The 21845-nt window shown below is 28.4% G+C and overlaps 1 protein-coding gene across 2 annotated transcripts in view; it reads right to left on the bottom strand.

Annotated features, from left to right (window-relative positions):
- LOC123300218 (protein espinas-like) overlaps positions 1 to 21845 on the bottom strand; it is a 632746-nt gene that overhangs the window by 154416 nt on the left and 456485 nt on the right. The window contains exon 1 of one of the 2 annotated variants that reach the window (XM_044882746.1): positions 19250 to 19412. The exons of the other annotated variant lie outside the window; for it this stretch is intronic. Within the exon in view, the coding sequence (XP_044738681.1) occupies positions 19250 to 19389 (140 nt within the window). The 5' untranslated portion in view covers positions 19390 to 19412. Of the gene's footprint in view, positions 1 to 19249; positions 19413 to 21845 lie in introns of those variants that run through there. 2 annotated transcript variants of the gene reach the window in all.

Genomic DNA, 21845 nt, shown 5'->3' with positions numbered 1-21845 from the left:
GTAGAGTTTTTACACAAAACAAGATAGGCGGACGATTAACTACGGCTTTATGATGAGATAAAAATGGAAGAAGAAAATGACAAGTCTTTTTTCAAAATGAAGAAGACTTGAAAAATGCTACTTTCAACACCTGACAAAAGAGAGAAGTTATAACTTTGGAGAAATAAGCAAGAAGGAGGAGTTGCAAGTCTAATAAATTGATTCTTTTTCAACTCGCTTTCTATTTCTACGTTTATCTAATCAGAGTAGTTGTGAGATATTATTGGAATACTAAGCACTCAACAATACAGGTAAATCGTTCAAAGAGAGCCAAAATTTGTTTCCGACACTAACGTTACTTATTTAAAATCCCGTGAGAGAAGGAACATCACCGTTTTTGGCTCTTGACGATTGACTAGACTTGAGATATAAAGAAAACAGCAAATCTTATCCGCCGTATATGTATTATTTTTTCATCTTCCTCTAAGTAAGTTTAGTTTATAAATATCGTGCACCAGAAGTCAATCTAACATTGATCCGTACAAAACAGTTATTATTGTATTATGTATTTGCTCTGCAGCTAAACATTAATAATATATATCACGATTTTAAAATTATTTTTATTTTATTATTTTTTTAAATTTTTATTTTATTTTTATTTTTTATTATTGTTATTATAAACTTGAATGTATCTACGTTTAAATGCTTATCTTGTCGGAATTGAGTATCCAACTAATTGTGGTAAAAAATTTGTGAACTCCCAGAAAAATCCGTGAAAGATAGGATTTCACTACCTTCTTGAAGATAAGATAATCACACGTGTCACTTGTACATAAAAACAGTGATCCTGAGAAATATAGATCAAAACAACTCGCCGAATAGTCAATCATTCTAGGGGAATATCACTGCACATTGGTCAAATACCTTACTTTTGTGGTTCATCAGAAAAATGCTAAAAATAAAGTGGATGGTAAAATTATGTAACGTTGAAGTATTCCGTAAAGTTTGATATGAAACATGTTAATTTAAATTAATTAAAAAGAGAATATGGGCCTATTGCGGACATATACAGGTTGGGCAATTTTAATCTATTGGTACATCTAAATATAACTATTTGACTTACAATTATCGATAAACTTTAAGCGTATTTTCTTTCGATTAAATGCAATAATGACATATTTTTAAACCGCAATTCCTCCGAAAGTTTACATTTTTCAAAAAAATTATTTTAACAAAATTTTTTTTTTTAATAGAATAAACTTTCTAATTAAAAGAGTTTTTCTATCTCTTACGGTCTACATTGGCTATTAAAGAAACCTGAAGAACCCTCATCAAACTCATTGGTGAACTACAAAACGAGAGATTTAGGTGTATAGATTAAAATGGCCCACCCTTTATATGAAGGAAATAGATACAAATTTCAAGAATTAATTAAGTGAGGTGAAATGCCACAAACAGAATTCGATGTAGTTACCACAGGCAGAATTCGATGTAGTTAGAATATGGAACAATTATACCACCTGTACATAGACAGGTGGTACAATCCATAAAGGTAGATCTACATCTCCAAATCTACATCCGCAAATAGGAATCAAAGGATCTCAGTATTTCGCATTGGAACATTGGATATCTTTGTGTTGAAGTATTTCGAGGTTCAAACAAAATTGGTATAAGCCGTACACAGAGAAACTTCTATAATTGTTATGAATAACTTTCCAACCAACTTGGATACTCAACCAAAATATTGCAGACCACTCTCAGTTGATTATCACTTGCCCTTGTTTGCTCATTATTAACTAGGATCCATTTTATTATGTCTGTCTGCATGTTCACAAAGATTTATTCAATTATTAATATTATAGCTTCATATATGATTGAACAATACACTTAGTAAATAAATCGATAATAATAAATAACAATAATAAAGTCAATATTTTTATTTATTATATTGAAGTGTTGTTGAAGTCATAAATATACTTTTTAAATAGATCTATCCATCGGAATTATATCGATCAGTTAATAAAGGGTTTCAATTGAAAATGATAGAATTCAACTTGAATTAATTAAACAACTTGTAAGCCTGAGATATCATAACATTTTTATTTGGATGAGTATTTCATAACAATTTTTGTGATTTATATGATGTACCAGAGAAGTGTGTGATTTTGATAACGGCAAAAATAGCTCTTGTATCAGTTTTGTCAAAAACCATTTAAGAAAAGTAAAGAGTTAAGTACTAAAGAAAATGAATCGTCATTTTAAAGCAAAATGAATCGTGGTTATAAATCAATTTTGTTATAGATAAATAAAGTAAATAGTATTAGAAATCAGTTAGTCAAGTTTTCCTTCGGCCTATCCCGATTTTCGTGCCATTCATTTAGTCACAATGGATTGCACTAACGTAGTGGATGTGATTTATTAGAATAAGAAGTAGTTCAAATCTCAAAACAAAACAGTCGAAAAACTTTTAGACTTACATACGAAAATGTGTACACATCATCTTATTAAAAATATTATTAAGAATAAAGTCAAATTGGTATTTTAAACGGTTCTTATATTGGTGATAAAATTTGTGTCTCTTTAACTAAAAAAATATCGAGCAAAATTCGGTCATCCAGGTACTAATATATTAAGTTCACTATTATCGATGGCGATGGTGGTATTTTTAAGGGAGGTCGATGATATCACACGATCGGGGACGTTCGCATGTTGTTTGCTTATTTACTTGAAGTCAGCTCATATTTGGGATATGATATCCAATAACAATCATCTAGTAAGTTATATGTTCTTTCATTCTTAATGGAAAACTCTGTTTTATATTCTTGTTGGGAATATCTTTTCTATCTATTCTCAATATGTGAAAATATTTAATTGATTTTATTTTATTATTTCCTTGGTTTTAATATTTTATTTTATTTTTAAACGAGATGGTATATAAATCAGATTTTATTATTATTTGTAAGTGATGGTTGTGTGATTATAATTATTATTTTTATGAAATAGTTAATTTTTATTACTATAATTATTTCTTTTAACGCCTACATTATAATAATTTTAAAAATAATAAGTTATTGGATTTATTTCAAATGGAATTTACCTACAAGTTCTTCTTTTCTTTGTTACGTAATGATGAACAAAATCATCCAGGACCTTAAAGTCTTGATCAGGCTTATGTAAGAACTGCATTAGCAAAAAAAAAAAAAGATGGCAGCTAATTCGAAAATTTCTACTGCTCAAGACGCAAGTAATTTTGAAGAACAATACCACCAAGGAAAGACCATGCCTTCATAAAAAAAACGACGGGTTGCACTCCGGGAGTGCCGGCAGAAGTGGAAACTTGAATATTGACGCTGTGCATTTTTGATATTTTGGAATGGTTAGGGAATAATTTTGCACGAATTGCTTTAATTATCAGTATAAAAGTACTATCATATATGTGGTAGAATACAATATTTATTTGTTGCGCTATCGTACACAAACATGACAATTTCATGAACGAACATTTTTTACCCATTACAAAAAAAGTCTACAACTCCGCTAAAGAAGTGTTCACTTCAAAAAACCAAATAACAAGCCTTTGCTCACAGCTTCTTCAAATAAGAGATTAGACTGCAGTTCAAAAAAGTTCCTTTTGGCAAGTTTTACAAATCATGAAAAGATAAAATGCTATTATAGTAAAATTGTATCTTTTAATAAAAACAAGCACCTGATGGGATAAAATACGGCCTAAGTGATAGAGTTCTACGATTTTTTTTTTAAATCTACACTCCTTATACGTAATGAATTGTAATTATACATGATTGGAATGTAATGATAAATAATTTAAATACTCCACATAAAATAAACAGATGATATACATATATTTGCTATATCAAATATTTTATTAAAATTAACTGTAAAATATCATTACAATTCTAATAAAATATTAATGACAGTAAAATTATATTATTAAATATTAATAACGAATAATAAACTTATTTATAATTTATGAAGAAAATGATAACTATTAACAAGCTGAAGCTCTTATAATTGATAAAAGTATATAAATGCTTGTTATATATCTCAACTCATGAATTACATATACAGGAATATTCATTAAATTTTATTAAAAGGCAGCAGTTGTGGAATCTTAGCAATTTTAGGAAACAAAACTCTGAAGTTAACTATTTTCTATCGCATCGCAAAACTTCTTTTATAATTACAGTATCTATCGTTGTTGGTCCTAAAAATTACATATTATTTGTCAGCCAATAATTTAAACTAGATTTAATACCCCAGGTTTGTTAATAACACACCCGTACTAGCAACTTGTAAGCCCGTACAGCATGTGACCAAAATGTACAGAAAATGAAAAAATTACAATTTATTTATAAATATACATTGTTAAAAAAGTGGCAAAAGTGAGAGGTTATACTGATATTGAAGAAGTGTCAATAAGTCAGCAAGAAATCCGAAGTTCTAAAATATCAAAAGTCCACTGAAAATTCCCCCAAAACTCTTCAAAAATGACTGCTATTAAATGACTCTTTAGATTTTAGAGGAAACATTTTTTTTTCTTTTAATTTACCCTACTCTTTTTTAACCGACTTCAAACCAAAAAAAGGAGGTTCTCAATTCGACTGTATTTTTTTTTAATGTTTGTTACCTCAGAACTTTTAACTGGTTGAACCGATTTTAATGATTCTTTGCCTATTTGAAAGCTGGTACTTCCCGTGTGTTCCTATTTCATTTTGGTCTAATTCTGACAACGGTATCCATGAGAAAATCATAAAAGTCTTAAATCATGCCAACCGATTTCGATGATTCTTTTTTAGTGACAAATTAGTTAGTGTACTTCAAATTCACTAAATAAAAAAACTTTTAACAAAAAGAAAACCGACTTCAAAAGACAAACTTTTCAAAAACAAATTAATATGCACTAAAAAATAAAAAACTAACGATAATATAATGCAGTTAAAATTATTGTTATTTTTGGAGTCGATGGCAGCTAAGTTAATGTAGCAAACTGTTCTATCAGAGTTGTTTCCTTGGCTGACACCGACTCCAAAAATAACAATAATTTTAACTGCATTATATTATCGTTATTTTTTTACTTTTTAGTGCATATTCATTTGTTTTTGAAAAGTTTTTCTTTTGAAGTCAGTTTTCTTTTTGTTAAAAGTTTTTTATGTTACTTTGAGCACGTAAAGTTAGGTCTTGCTATGGGCTGGGTATACCTCTCTTTGATTCGATTATGGAAACAATAAATGTTTGATAGTTTCTTGAATAATCTAAAACATTGTTTTTCAAATTGACTTAAAATTTATTATATTCATGCACTTTTGACTAGTTCATTATGATCGTACATTTTTATCCCCCACCGACACCTGTCTTCTCAAGTTCTCCTCTCCAAACCAACTAAGTTAATAATAATATAATACTCCTTTAATTACCTATTTAGTTCATTATTTTGTTAAAAAAAGATTTTTATAATTCGTTCCTACTCTGTCCACCAAGATCGTGAGTCACTTATATTTATGAAAAAAACTGGGGTCGTACAAAATCTTAATAATTCTAATTATTTTTGACTGAAAATACTCCTACCAATCATCCCTAACGTTCCGTGGAGTGAATCACCATTTAACTTTAAAAATAAAATTTTTGAATACCCCGAAGGTGCCTTGATACGTGTTGAGTATCGAGAAAGAGAGATCATATTAATAGATCGTTCTCTTTCAACTTCATTTCGAATTCGTTTTTGACAAAAGAAATTTACAAAAGCGTCTTAAAACATATCTAAGGACATTTTCTATTAAATTTGCCTTTTCCTTAAAGCGTTCTCCAAGCTAAACCGATTTAGGAGATCATCGTCTATTTTTTATTTGTTTCGGGAACGGAACTCTAGAACTCTAACCTCGCGCTTGAAACATAGGTAAGAACACTCTCCATTCAATTACCTTTCACAAGAAACAATTAAATCAAAATCAGATCATTTGTTTAGGTGCTACGTTGCCACACACAGACGGACAGACACACACACATAGCGGTCAAACTTATGACACCCCTTTTTTTGGTTTGGGAGCTAAAAATGATTATTCTCGCCGTATTTAAAATTCCTTTCATTGATTCTTAGAAGACTAAAAAAAAAACCTCTTAAATAGTAAATATGATAAATGCAAGATATGCACCAAGAAAACTTAGAAAACTTTGGTGGTCGTAATTATCTAATTAGTTATAAGTTTACACATTCAAATCATCTTTTTGTAAACATGCACTCACATCATTAATATAAATCATCACGTAAAAAAACTGTTTTCTATACAATTTAAATTGTAATAATTTATGTCATTAAATTTCTAAATAATTATATGCTAGTTAATTCAAACAGTTGTTTTTAGTAAGTATTCTATATCATTTTTAAAGATGAAGTTTTATTTACTGCATTATTTATCTCAATAACACTCATTAAATATTTCAAATACATATTCATATCTTTGTACGTTTTCTATTCGAGGAAGTAAGTAAATCTAAGTAGGTTTATTATTCACAATTATATTTAATTATTTAAAAAAATTATATATAGTTAAAGATTTTAGATAAATAAATACTAAAAATAATTAATAATAATGTTGATATTTTTAAACTGATTTAGTATTAATAAAATTAAAAAATACTAATGTTTTAAGTGGAAAGTGATGTTTTTTAATTAATTCATGTCGACGTAAATGAGAGTTGAGAAAACTAAAATTGCACACTCTTAGAAGCTTGTTAAATTGTAAAAACATTCTTAAATAAAAATAAAAGCAGTTTTAATAGAAGTTTGATATTTTATGTGTTTTTGGATATGAAATGATTTAGTAGGCTAAATGATAGTTTATGTATTTACTAGAAAAACAACTTCTAGTCAGAAAGTTTTTCGAAGAACTTTATAAAAATTCGGGAAAATTCATTTGTTTCTTTCTAAAGAAGCACGTAAGAATATAAAATTTGGTCTTTGTTTTACCAGTTGTGGAATATAGTTGAGGCCGAATTCAGCTTTCAATAACGCAAATAAGTTTTTATTTAATTTGGGGCAAAATAATTCTAAAATACTCATTTTTGGCAGGTAATCAAGACAATTACAAGATAGTTTTGGAGGAGGTTTTCAATTCGACTATATTTTTTGTCTAGAATTCAAACATGTTTGAAACATTTTCACATTTTTTGAATATGCTAGATTTCCAAAGTTATTCGTTTTTAGTGTTTCAAATTTTTTTTTGCGTTTCCAAAACACTCCTTTTGTTTTAATTAGTCCCTGAACTAAAAAAAAGGGGTGTTTTAAAGGGGTACCGCTATGTGTGTGTGTCTGTCTGTGGCATCGTAGCGCCTAAACGGATTAACCGATTTTGATTTTGTTGGTCTCGTTTGAAAGGAAATTTAATGGCAAGTCTTCATAAATGATTCAAGTGCGAGCTTAGGGTTCAGTATTCAAAAATTTTTGTCGGGGATTTTTTTGATTTTTGTAAATTTCACATGTATAGTAGCCATAATATAGTATTTGTGAGAAATAGAAAATAACACTTTTTACGTTAAACGTATGTGATTGTAAAACCAATGGGAATTGTCTATCGAAGCGGGCGGTAACAGTTATGAATCGGTATGAAAAATATTGTAAAGAATAACACATTTTTATACAGACTATAAAAATATTTTTATGAACATTAAAAACCATTATCATGTACTATAAGAGCGCGAGGATATAAAAAAAATAACGATTTCATAAATAATTAAAACAGACATTACATTTTCTATACAAGTACTTTTGTATCAAGATTTCCTTTGATTGTTGTTGGTTGCATTTATTTTATGTTAAGTATACTTAACATAAAATGTGCTATGACAAGTGCAATATCAAACAAACATATCTATCTTAAGTCAATTTAACTAACTTGTTACTTATCTTTTTATTGTGCAATGAATAACAATTAATTAAAAAACTAGTTAATCGATTTATTTATGATTATCAGTTATTTCATTAACATTCTACACATATCTATAATTTAATATGAGGATTGAACATTATACAAGTATAGGTCTATAAAATATTATTGCTAATCCTTTGACTATTTTATTTTTTGAAAATCATGTGTGATATAACAGATATCACTGATAATTAATTCAATACTCTGTACATTAGGATTTTCCAAATGAATGTATGACATCTTGTTTTAAAATACATCAATAAATAGCAGTTACCCATCTGCTTCGATGGACAATTTCAATTTTAAATACGTAGAGTATTGCCTTATAAAGTCTATTTCCCTTGCCCTGACGTATTCCCTTTTAGTTCTTAATTTCACGGGTTTTAATGTTTTGAAGCGTAACCCTAATTTGTTTGGAAATAAAATACAGACCACGTTACTCGTTGATAATGCAGCTTTCTATAAGTGAAATAATTTTAAAAATTGGTTAACGTGTTTTTCAGAAGGTCCTTAGTACTCGCCTACAGTGCCAGAGAGGCCCAACTGCAAATTTTCACAGATCCACTCCCAGGAGATTGGATAAGACATTGGTATATCAGCCAGTCAATCAGTTATTCTTTTATATTGAGGTATACATTGATTTGATCTTTAGAAAGATTTTTGATGTAGAAATCGATTGAGCCGTTTGTAAGATACGAGGTAATTACGAAATTTACATCCATAATGTACATTCAATATACGCGCGAAAAATATAACCACTCCTTGACAATCGGATAAAAAATATGCCCTTATTTTATAGATAATGTCTTCTGATACTCCAGAAACCTTGATAATATTACTTCACACTACCCCACGGAGTTCAATATTGATCTTTGATAGACAACCAGTACATACAAATCTTAATGATAATCATTTCCAACATCTGCTAGTATTAGATATAATTCAAATATAGAAACTCTAAATAATAAAGAAGGTTCATCAAATATTGAAAGTGGATTATATTTACATAATCCAAAAACAATTTGTAACTAGAAATGGTAATGCATAATTTATTTGAAGAGCTTGTTTATACAATAACTGTCAAGCATGAACTTGGATAATGTAAATTATTAATCGATCAATTGATTACATAACTCTGTCTATATATATAATCTAAAGATAAGTAAATTTACAAACTAAGTTTCAATATTATTATAGTATAACAAATATAAACACTATTGTCTTCTACTATTAGATACGATCATTACTGTAATATACTGAACCTACTAGCAGAAACGTATTGAAAACTCAATGTTACAATATTAGGGCAATACTTTATTATTAGGGCACGTCACGAGCGAAAGGTCCTCTCCAGGATGAATAAAGTCTTCATTCTTTTCCGATGAAATAGCGCTAATGAGGTCAAAGCAGAATATTTTATACTACGATTTTTTTGAAATCCCGATTTAATACTGGCCATGGTGAAACGGGCTATTTAAATCATCCTAACTTATCCTATCCAATCTCTATCCCTATATATTTATATATGTTTCCCGATATACATGTTTGTTTATTTGTTACGCTTTCACGCAAAGACTATTTACTGGATTTGAATGAAACTCTACAATAATATAACTATATATACAGCAGAATGAGACATAATTTATAACACATGAGCCATAATTTATAAAGATATATATAAAAAAAAAATGAAATAAAAAGTTTAATTTTTGTTTATACAAAAACTGCGCTATCTGTGCAAATCATTGTAAAGCATAAATTAAAGATTTCTGTAAAAAAGGTAAACGAAATACAATTAATGGCCATCTCTCCAATCAGGGTTTTATGATAAACTCAATGCGTTATGACTATTTTATATTTACAACAAAAATTGAAAGCTGTACGTATATTTTTACCCGAGTAAAACAATCCCTATCCCTATTTTGAGTGTAATGCAAGGGGGATAAATAAGAGAAAGGGAGGTGGAGGGTATAACGTGGTGGGCTTTACATTTAAACTCAGTAGATTCAACACTATTTTGGCTGAAACACATACTGAGCTAAATAAATCAACGGTTAATCCAGGTCCAGGGGGAGTGCAGCCGCTTACCAGTATTCCGACGCATTGGCATGACCATTTATATATTAAAAGAAACTTCATGGGCAATGACACCAATGACAGTAGTGGACGTTTATTTCACAGTTCAAAAACTGTATAAAATGAATAGAAGATCATGCACAAAAGAATGACGAACTAGTTTGTCAAAATTTCATAAAAACTGATATCTTTCAAAAATTTGACTTAATGAGCGCAAATTAAGCAAATTTAGAAAATTTTGCAACTGAAATTGTTGAAGAATTATTAGAACCGATGAAAGTTTGAAAGCAATAATGATTTATAGATATTGCTTTATAAATATATTAAAAACCTTTAAGGATTATAAAGAACATAAAATATCTTGGCTTAAACTGCGATTTTGTGGAAATATTCCTTTGGTATGATCGATTTTGTGGTCCAATGAAACTTTCAGTGAAATTACTTCTTTACTATAAGTAATGTATTAGATGCAAGTTAGGAGTAATGTAAATTTTAAAAAATCATCTTTTGATTCTTCAGGGAAATAAACCAAAATTTTTAGAATCCGTGGCATTATTTGCGAAAACATGAGAAAGAACTGAAAGTTTGCGGTGAAATAGAGCGGAAATATTTTTGGGAAGCAACCTAAGAAGTGGCATATTCATTTCTATAACTCATATATGAGTGTTGGAAGATAGAACTTGCTAGGTTTTGTATTATTATTGAAAATTGTAATGGACAGAGGATTTGATATAAATTATATAATATTTTATGTACATGCATCTATAACTATCCTAGATAAGACAAACTTAACAACTGTCAACTGAACCTAGTCTAACCTATTTAAACCGAACCTTTCCTAACTATGCTTATAAAATACAATCAATATAAACAATAATGGTATTAAATTATGGTACATACCTAGTTATATAATGGAATGTATGATGTAAGTTTAAATAGTTCGTTTATATGCAAGACGCTTGAACAAATATTCATGGAAATAGGTTTACATTAATTTTTGGATAAAATTAATTAATCTTACTAAAATTATTACTGTAAAATTATATTTGTTTGGATGTTACTATCTCATCTATCTAGGAAATTACAAGCGTGACAATACAAACGATTATTGGGCCAAGTTAGGCTTGATTCCAGCCTTGGTATCGAAAATGTATACATTCATTTGAAATTTATGAAAACTCTTCATTTGATTTTTCTAAAAAATAATTATGAGTATGGGTTATAGCAATTAATAACATTTTAAACATTCAGATTTTATTTATACATTGCCTCAATGTTCGACCAATCTTAAGGAGATAAAAATCAAAAGATGGCGAACGATGAATGAAGTCACCCTGTATGAGAATTATTAGATACATTATCGTTATTTATTTATTGATAAGAATTATTATTATTATTTAGTTACAGTTATATTATTTTTGATATTCTTTTAGAGATTTGCGCAAATGTTTTTCAATTTCAATAAATCTTTGTAATGCAAAGATAAAACAGCTATGGGCTATTTAAATAATATTTTATTGTGTTACATACTTGTTTTGCATAAATGGTTTTTAATAACTACGTATACTATGCAAGAAAAAAAGGTGCGATGCAAAAAAAAACTACACAAATCTAAGAAAAACACAGAAAATTTTTCATGATTACTGTTGTAACTAATTTAAAGAATTTGGCAGTACCTACTAAAGAAGATTACATATAAATATTCTTTGGCATGTGAGGATTAATTATGCGCCCGAAAAAATACAAAAGATGCTTAAATTTATATTTTTTTAAATTTTCTATTCTGTTATTTCATATGTTATAGAATTAATTACCAAAAATTTAAGTAAAAATAACAAATTATCTTACCAATATGACACTTGAAAATTGAGGTCTAAAAAAGACACTTACCTAGAAATGAAAAAAAAGGGTACATTAGTTCTATTATAATTTAATTTTTAGTACAAAATATGGGCCATAAAAAATGAGGCCAAATTAAAACTAATGTAATGAAAACATTCATACATGTTTATTAAAATGTGATTTAAAACTTTGAAATACGAAAAATTGCAGTTTGTTTATCTATATACTTCAAAAATGTTCAACCAAGCTTAGAAAATACCAAAAAATTAATTTAAAAAAAAAGCAATATTTCATTTTAAAACACTTAGTAGAAGAAAATATGTATTTATCGGCTTTAAACCTAGTAGAATGTTTAAAAAAATAGACAAGTACGGTTGAGTAATTCGTCTCGTCATGATTTTAGCTTGTTTGGAAGTTTTTTCAACTTCTAGTTGTAAACTTTAATTGGAGTTAATAAATTACTTTTCAAAAGAATTAAATTAATTTCCTGTGAGCAAGGTGTTTGTAATATCTACATGAAAATTTAAAGCACTCGCCTCTTTAAAAGGGAAATAAATTTGAGTCCCATTAAAAAGAAAATTCGAGCGCCTGATAAAGTGAAATAGAGTATTTGTCTCGGTATTAGTAAAAATAATAACTTTTACTGTTTTTATTAAACAACTAATTTTTTCTTAAATAAAAAATTGTATTGGTGGGCTGTATTTTATTATTCAAAATATTTGAATACATATTCTTGAATGACCTTGAAAATTTGAATATTAATTTTGATCAAACTATTATTATAATAATATTCATTTTTAAATACATTTTTTTTTTATTTAACCAACATATAATATTGCTGCTGCATATTATATATAAAAATATTATAAATAATTTTTAAGCAGGTAATTTAAATGCACAAGACACGACCCACATTGTGGTTAGTTACGTTTTAAAATGTGTAGCAATAACAATAATAATATAACGTAGAATCTATCTACCATTTTATATATATAAATTAATTTTCAACATATCAGCGATATTATTTACACTACCAACAGAAAGTGCTTGATCGAAATGTTACATCTACAAAACAGGAGTGTTAGCCAGAGGAGGTTATAAACGTACCAGAAGAGCAATTGAGAATATGCTCTAGGCAATAGAATAGCCTTCGATGTTAGAAATTTAAAGTTATTTTTGTACTTGGTGAAGAGAAAACGAATCCCTTGATTCCAAATAAATATATCATTTTAAATCTTGAAAAAACATTCGCTGAAGATAGATCGCTGAAATAAAAACTTTGTATTCAAGCCGAATTTGAAAAATCCAGTTAATTTAGTCGGGTTCGCGAGTTTTTATCTTCAAATATTATGCACCAGAAGATAAAATTTAAAAAAAGGAGTTAATTTTACCGGAAATAAGTACAGGGCTAAAGCACGTGCAGATTACAAAGGTAGTTTTTTAATTGTATGCACAAAGAAAAAAAAAGTTTATAATCGCTAAAAAATGATTGATTTTGCTTAGCTGAAAAACTATAAGCCGTATCATGTTGAAATGTATTTAGAAATTTTGTAGCACCTGTCAATGGAACTATCTTTTATCGATCGATGTCTCGTATATCTAAAGTAACATTGCCCGTAAAACGTAGAAAATTTTGGATTTGGAACTGTTATAACACCCAGTTGCCTACGAAGAACTCACTCCCAACATTTGTACCTTGTATGTAGTGATATAAAAAACCAAATTTCTGATTTTCTGCTTTCAAAATAAGTACCCTTTATCCTTTTTTTTTAGATCTTTTATCAACAGATGCTTTTAGACTTAACAGGCTATAAACAAATCAATAACAAAAATCCGATTAACATCAGTTATTTATTTAGAGAATATTACCTTGGTATAAGTATTCCAAATCGAGAATATTGCATGCTGGTTTTTTAACCATTCTAAATATTTAGCTCAACAATAGTGCATTTCAACTAACTTGGGACTGCTAAATGAAAAAATTCATGGAAATAAATTCTAAAAATTACAAAATGATAGCGTGCGAGTTGCCAAAGACTTGGATTCTCTTACAGTTTTATATGAGATTCCACAATAGTTCTTATAGGATTTTCTATTATATTTGAACTTTTCGACAGTAGTGTAGTAACGTACATAATTTTATTGCTGAAACCCTGAAGCATATTTGAACTGAGTAGTAGATAGTGCATTACAGTACATATAATAAATATATCGACATCCAAAGGAAACGATTATCTGTTATTATGATTATGAAAACATGCTCTAGATTAAGTATATGCATAACATTTATGACTTGTATGTATAACAAAATATTAAAATAAGCAACAACATATGTTATTAATATTCAAAAAGTTATTATTTAAATAAACCCTTTCTATAATAAGAATTAAATATAAAATATATTCATAGTTTTTTTTTTTTTTTAAATTTTATTTATTCTATTATATACGCGTTGATTTACGATGACACTTTCAGTGTAATCTAATCAATATAATACTTTAGTTAAGATTGGATAAAAAATTAATTTCGTTCGAGTTAAGAAACTTTAAAATATTGAAAAAAGAAAGAAATGTACCTTTCAGAACTGTTGGAAATCTAAGAGATTGCTAAGAAGCGGTGTCTATTTAGGACCGGTAATATTCAAATAAGATTAGATTTATATAAATAAGTGTGCAGTACATAGTCAGTGTGGTACTGAAGTCGTGTGAGTGCGACTTCTGTAGTCCACTACTACTACAGGACTAACTTCCGGAGGGGGGAAAATATTAAAAGAAGGTCTTGTTAGCCTTCATAGATTATTTTTCGAATGTATTGCAGTTTATGCTGGAACGATCATTATCTCCATAGATAAATGGTGTGTTTTATCTACTTTTCAGATTCTGTTTATTCAGTTTTTTCCAGTTTTTTTTTATTACCAATAAAAACGGCTCAATAATTCTGTTGAAAACTCTTTCAGTTCTTAAATGTGCAACTACGCGTTGAATAAGCCCAGTCACGTGTTAAGAATATAAACGAACATACGAACATACGCACATACGTCACATCACATTAAAAAGGTTTAATTCGGATATTGCGGCCTTGAAACCGCGAAAATATGTAAAACTCTAGATTTTCAAAATAGGCCCCATTACATTTCCTCTGGGAACTTAAAAAAAAAGAAAATCATTTTGTTTAATACGCAACAAAGTGGGGTGTTTGCCCCCAACATCTAAAAAATTTTCATTTTTAATATGTCGGACAACGGACATTTCGTTCTTTCAAGTGTAGGATGAAAAGCTATTTGTATTCAAATGTCGTCACGGCTTTGAGGTATGTTGAAAGAGGTGTCCAAGGTTAAGAAAATTTTTGTTAAAGAATAAGTTGAAGGTATGGTTTTCGCAAAAGCTGCTTTGTTATCTATTCGAACGCCTTAATCTGGTAATGTATTTGCATTTTTTAGATCTACAATGGGACCAAAAATATCAATGATATGGAAATTTTTGTTCTCTTTTTAGAATAACGAAATAACAATATTGTACCGCATTTATTTGTTCCTTTTGACCTACCGACATTTTCTTTGTTGGGACTTCATGAACTAATAATTCTGAATATTCTAATAAAAAATTTATTTTGATCGAATTTTAATGTTTTAACGCTGTGCTTTTAGCAAATAGTTTGTAAAATAGTATTTTACTTTGCCATCAATTCGAATAATCAAACACGTTGAATGTGTTTTGACAGGTATATTATGTACACAAAATTAGTTTCATGAATCATTATCAGAATAATTACACTCATTATCTACTTTGTCACTGTCATAAACATATCCGACTACTAATTACATCTAATCAGAGACCCTTACTAACACTTGACACTTTCACATACTAACAAAACGGATTTAGCAATTTATAGAAATACAAAAATATTCATTCGAAGAAAAAAAAAACGTTATTTGGTATTTAAATATTCATGTTTACCTGAAGGTATTTTCAAATTAGAATATTTTTTTAAAATAATTATTGAAAAATTTACCATCGTACCATGAAGAGAAAAAAAAAATTAAAAAAAAAGAAGAATATGTAGATTGCTTGAAGGTTGCGTGAGTTTTTCAAAATGTCAGTAGCAACTATCTAATTTTATTGTTCATTTTTCTCTCTTGGATGTTAATTATGAGAGGAACATAACATATAATCAAATGAAATAATATTCAAGAAGTTGGTAGCTAATTATAATATTTTCTATTGATGTACACATGAACTTAAAAAATTGAACAGAGGTCGAGGATTTAGTTCACACACAGGTGTATTTAAAAAAAAAAAAAAAAATTCCTGTCAAGAGTGTTCATATCTGCCGACAAGGAAGTGTTCAAGCAGGAGCATTATGTAAGGTTACGTTAGATTATATTGGCTGTCCACGAAAGGGATACTAAAACCATACAGCCCATTGTGGTACCATATATGTGTTTTACCACCTTTTCCCCTGATAATTTCACTTACCAGCTCATCAATTAGTTTGAGAGGCTGAGTGCATATACCATGCGCTACACCAGCCCATTACAACTATTAATTAAATTAATTTTTGTTGTGATGGCGGTAATCGAACACGCTACCCAAGGAGTACCACGAGCTGAATTGGTTACATTTTAACCAACTCAGCTATTAAAAATACTTAAAATAGAATTTTAAATAAGATCAGAAACAATTTTTTTTTTGATTTTATAAAAGGCCTCTTGAAACGTAAAATAAATTAAGAAACGCTTGTTAATATTTATTCGATAAGAATGGCTGTCCTTCGAAATTTTGACCTCAAGACCTTGAAGTCAAAAATTCAGCCTCAAACCAGTCGATTATTTACAAAGACCAAAATTGGAATCAAAATTTAAGATAGAACAAATGAAAACAAACAATTGACTGAGTTAATTGTTGAAATACCATGTATAGACTGTGTTCGTTACACTGTCACATTACACATGCATACATGTCACACATACATAACTGATATTCCCATATAATATAATATATGTGTCCTACGGACTCAAGATCCAATTTACCTATTTTGCCCATTTACGAACGCGACCTCAGTTTTTATGTCCTGAGAAAACAATTTATCTGTTTTTTATATTTAATACAATGAAATCATTTTTCTAAGTAATTAAGACCCAAGGAAAACGAAACTGTAGTCTGAAAGATAGCCAAGTTTTTGGGTTTTGAAATATTTTACGCATAAATCTACCGCTGATATATGTAAATAAGAATTATTCGATCACGTATTAAAATGAAAAGCATAATTCGAAAATTTTCAGTGAATTTTGACTAATTTCGGTGGAAAATGACCTTGAAACATTTTTTAACAAGTTTTAACAAAATTAATGTAACAAATATTTTTTCGTGGAGTGGAAGAATAGAATTTTTGCTAACAAGCAAACAAGAACTATCAGATATTTTAGTTCTTCAAACTCCTATCAGTTACTGATTCAAGTTTTTGTCCAAAAGTGTACACCACTATGTGAAAAAAAATCATTTCTTGTGAATATATAAAAAATAAATTGATCATAATTATATTAAACTTAAATTAACACAAATGTCGATATGCAAACTAACAACATAAATTAACTATAATTAAATAATAAAAAAATACTATTAATTAGGAATTGTACAATTTTTTATTTAATTTTTAAGTATTTGCTTTGTTTTTTGTTTGTAAAGTAGGGTAATTATGGAGAAAAAAAATTATTCTAAAATGTAACGGTTGATTATATTTTTTAAAGTTCAGTTAATTTTAATAATTTTTATTTCTATAATTGTTTTGATATTATAATGTTTAAAATAAAAAATGGTTCCAGTATATTATTAGCAATTTATAACAAAAACAAATAAAAAATTTTAGAATGGAAAGTTAACTTAAAGTGTGCTAATTATGGCCATATGTTGAATAAATTATTATAAAAATTTTACTACAAATGGTTTCTAATTATATGGTATTTTTAAGAAATTTTCATGTACAGGGTTGTTCAGGAAGGTGTTGCTACGTAAATGGGAAATATTTAGTCCAAAAATATAATGAATGGGTGAGGTGTAACTTTATAACAAGATGTACTTTTCATATGTTTATACTCTTAAACTTATATCTTACATCCCAACAGTATTGGAGACTTCAACGTGTGGTTTTTAAGTCCAAATGGTAAGTAGTTTACAATTACAAATTAAAAAAAAAAAAAAAAAAAATGAAAATAAACACTTGACTGAGTTAATTGTTGAATAACCATGTATACACAGTGTTGATTACTCTGTCACATCACACATACATACATGTCACACATATGCATATAACTGATATTCCCATATAATACATACACGTAAGTATCATAAAAGTTGACCGACGCGTTTGTCTTCTAGTGTGCCACATAGGAACAGACATAGATTGATAAACACATTACCACTCTTATGCGTTGCTCAGTCGGGTAAAAAAAATAGTTCTACAATTTGTAAGAAGAATTCTTGAAGTAAAATTAAATTTGTTGATAAACATTTTGAAATAATTCTTTAATTGCTAATAAAAGAATGTTTATTATTTTGATTTATATAAAAAAAAAACTAATTTTTCTGACAGTCATGTTACATTTTACTTCCTGCTAGTTTACAGGAAGATTAATTACTATTATTAAAGCAGTTATATGTGTATTTATATAGAAATTATTTAAGTAAAGATATAAAAATTTGCATTGTTTTTGTTTATTTATTTTATTAAATTTATATGCAATTCACTAGTGTTTTGATGTGTAATAAATTTTAATTTTATTATTAATTTTGCAATGTCATAATAAAAATATTATTTTGACGTAAATTAAATTTCGGTTAGTCTAATTCAAATTAAATGAATGGGTAATATAATTTTCTTTTAAAAGTATTTTGAACTTTTACAGATAGCGGTCCACATTTACAGGATGCAGTGCTGTAGATACTAGGTACCATATCAAAACATTTTTGAAATTTGGTGGGAATCAGTTTTGTAAATCTCTCTATCCTAAAAAATTCACAAATGTCATTAAAAAGGTATTAAAACAAATTTTTTTTTTCATTTCGACCCCTTTTTGTGAATGTATTTGTTTTTCTTTTGGCTGAGGCCTCCAGACGATAGTGACATCTATACTTATTAACAATTTTTCAAATATTTTTTTATCGAATCACTACCAGGGCAGGATAGTCAATCAGGGTGTTGTGTGTTTTTTGTAGCCCCCACTTCATAGGCCTGTATTTCGAATAATTTTATTTTTTTTTACATTTTTAAAATGTTAATAAATATCATATGAAAAAAATGGCTATAAAAATGTTTTTCATTTTTTTATAAGTAGTTTGGAATATGCCTAAAATTTATGCTTCTAGTTCAAAATATTCCCTAAAAGTGGATAAACTATCACGAAATATTTTACTTACTCGTCATGATTGTTGTAATATATCTGTGAATTTTGTGTTGTCGCTGTTGTCATAGCTGAACTTAACATTGTTACCATTGTTAAGACATCTTGATGTGGTGACATCGGTCCATCTCTACCACCACCGTTCGAAGTGATCATATTCGATGTATTATGATGTTGCATTGTTGTATTACTATAAATATTATTACTATTATTGCCATAATAACCCGTAATATTTGTATTTGTAGTCGTTGTATTATTATTTATATGATCTGCCGTATAAATTCCGAATAATGATGCGGCCGTATCCACAATTGGACCCGCTGCGCTCGAATGAAAGTAGGGGGATGTAGAATTTGTATAATGATGATAGATATTATCAGCATTTTTATGCCATAAATTACTATAGTCAATTTTTTGATTATTCTGATTCTGTCCATTCTGTTGCTGACGTCGACCGTACAATTGACGATAGTATTTTTCTTGATCACCATACATCCAACATACTTTCCACCATTGTCGACACATTAATACATTGGCAGCACTGCTTTGATTGCTTCTTTGTTCGATTGTTACGTTTTGTTTGATTAGGTTTGACATTTTGGTAACACTTTTCATTTACTTTTTAAAATAAAACACAATTAACTTTTTTTAAAGCACTTTTGGTTAAGATTTTTTTGCTGTAGTGTTTATGAAGGCGATACCTAAGAAATGATAATTTGAAGTTAAATAAAAATTTTTATTGTTTATCGTAATCAGAAGGAAATTGCATTCTGTAAGGGAAAATGTAGAAAGTTATTATAAATTGTTAATGGATGGCATGTCAAAGAAATCTTTTTTTTTACCTGCTATTAAGATAATTTTAAAGAAACAAGCTCTAGAAGATAACCAGCGATCCAATGGCAACGCGGTTTGTTAGCAGTTTGGCTGGCAGTATTTCTACGGCAGTTTGGTTGCGAAAAATGCTAGGAGTGTAGGCACACATCTAACGCAGACATTAAACTCGACCTAGGTTTTCAAGGTCAATGAAAAGCTCACTCTACTTTACAACTGATAATCGATACATGAATACTTGAAATAAGAAAGTTGTTTTTTACTAAAAAAGTAACATTTTTTGTTCGAAACATTTTTCCGTAAGCCGTACAGTTTAGGCAAAAATCGACTGAAAACTTGCATCCCAAACTGTTTTTTCGTATAGAAAGTGTTATTCCCTAAAATTGTTTCTGCGAAATTTAGGAACTCTTTGAAAAAAATTTGCCAATAAATCCAAAATAAGTGGTTTGTTTATAAAGATCATTTTTGCTCAAATTGAATGAAGAAACACGCAAAAATATAGATTTTTGCTATCAATTACTGTCTAAGCTATTTGATTGATAAAAAATGTTTGTCTATTTATAAAGAACAACTTTCTAATTTAAAGCGTTAATGTAATGTGTGTCAGTCATGAATCAGAGTGAGGTTTGAATTGAACCTGAAAACTAAAATCGAATTTCGATGTCGGTATAAGATTTGTGTCTTTTAAACTAACATTTTTCGTTTGAGGCATTTACCTCGATTAAATTTATTTATCCAGTTTCAAGCATATGTCAACTTACAAAAGACACCCTGCATATTCTTTGGTGCGCTTGCTAGCACCTAATATTGTAGCTTCTGAATCGTTTGATATTTTTATTACTTATTATTGTTGTTCACATTTAATTATGCACACAATATTTACATCATGGTCTGTTTGACTAATTTTGATATATAATATGTTACATTCAATCGTGAACTAATTATTGACAAATGCTTGTCTAGTAATCTTAATTAAAGAGAATTGAAAAAACGTTTGATATTTTGTTAATATCAAAACGATGGTTACAACTATGCTAGGAATCGATATCGACACTGGGGGGTTTATCTGGATGCCTAAGGACACTATGTCAGATATTATTAGTTCGTCAATTTGGCCTCGGTAGGTTGCGATGGGGACGAGTTTTTACATTAATTAGATTGGCACTTCAAATACAAAAAGTTTTGTAAGGTCCAAATAAAAGTATTAAATATGGTACGGAATTTTTGATACTTCTATATCGCTTTGTAAGCTAATTTAATTTGTTTAACAACTACGGCTAATATCCTCACATAAAAATGTATGACAACTTTTATGCTGTTAACAAAATCTTTTAATTTTTCTGTAAATCCATTCAGTTTTATTACATACCAACCAAATTATTTAATTACACTATTAATTATAATATTAAATGTCTTGTAAATTAAATAATCGTGTGTGTAGAGGAGTTCTGGTAAGCCGATTAAAGACTAAAATCGTATATTTAAAAAAAAAATTGCTTGCGTGCTTAATAAGTTGGTTAGTATCAAGCATTAAAGAGATTATTGCGAATTAGTAGGTGCTTGGTAGATCATCATTTTCCCTCTCTGTTGCAGCAAATTCATTTTTAAATATCCCGGAACCTGGTAGAATGGGCACTGGATATGTAATAAATTTGATAATTACCTTAGGTTTCGATACCTTTACATTAAAATACCTCGGTTTTGTTGATGTATGCCTAATTTTAGCTCAAAAATATATATATAGGTCAGAAAAATTAATAATAATTTATCATTAGGAAAAT

Source organism: Chrysoperla carnea, chromosome 5 (assembly GCF_905475395.1).
Source record: "Chrysoperla carnea chromosome 5, inChrCarn1.1, whole genome shotgun sequence".
Taxonomy (NCBI): Eukaryota; Metazoa; Arthropoda; class Insecta; order Neuroptera; family Chrysopidae; genus Chrysoperla; species Chrysoperla carnea.
Note: the sequence above shows the minus strand (reverse complement) of the source record. Positions and strands in the feature narration are given on the sequence as shown.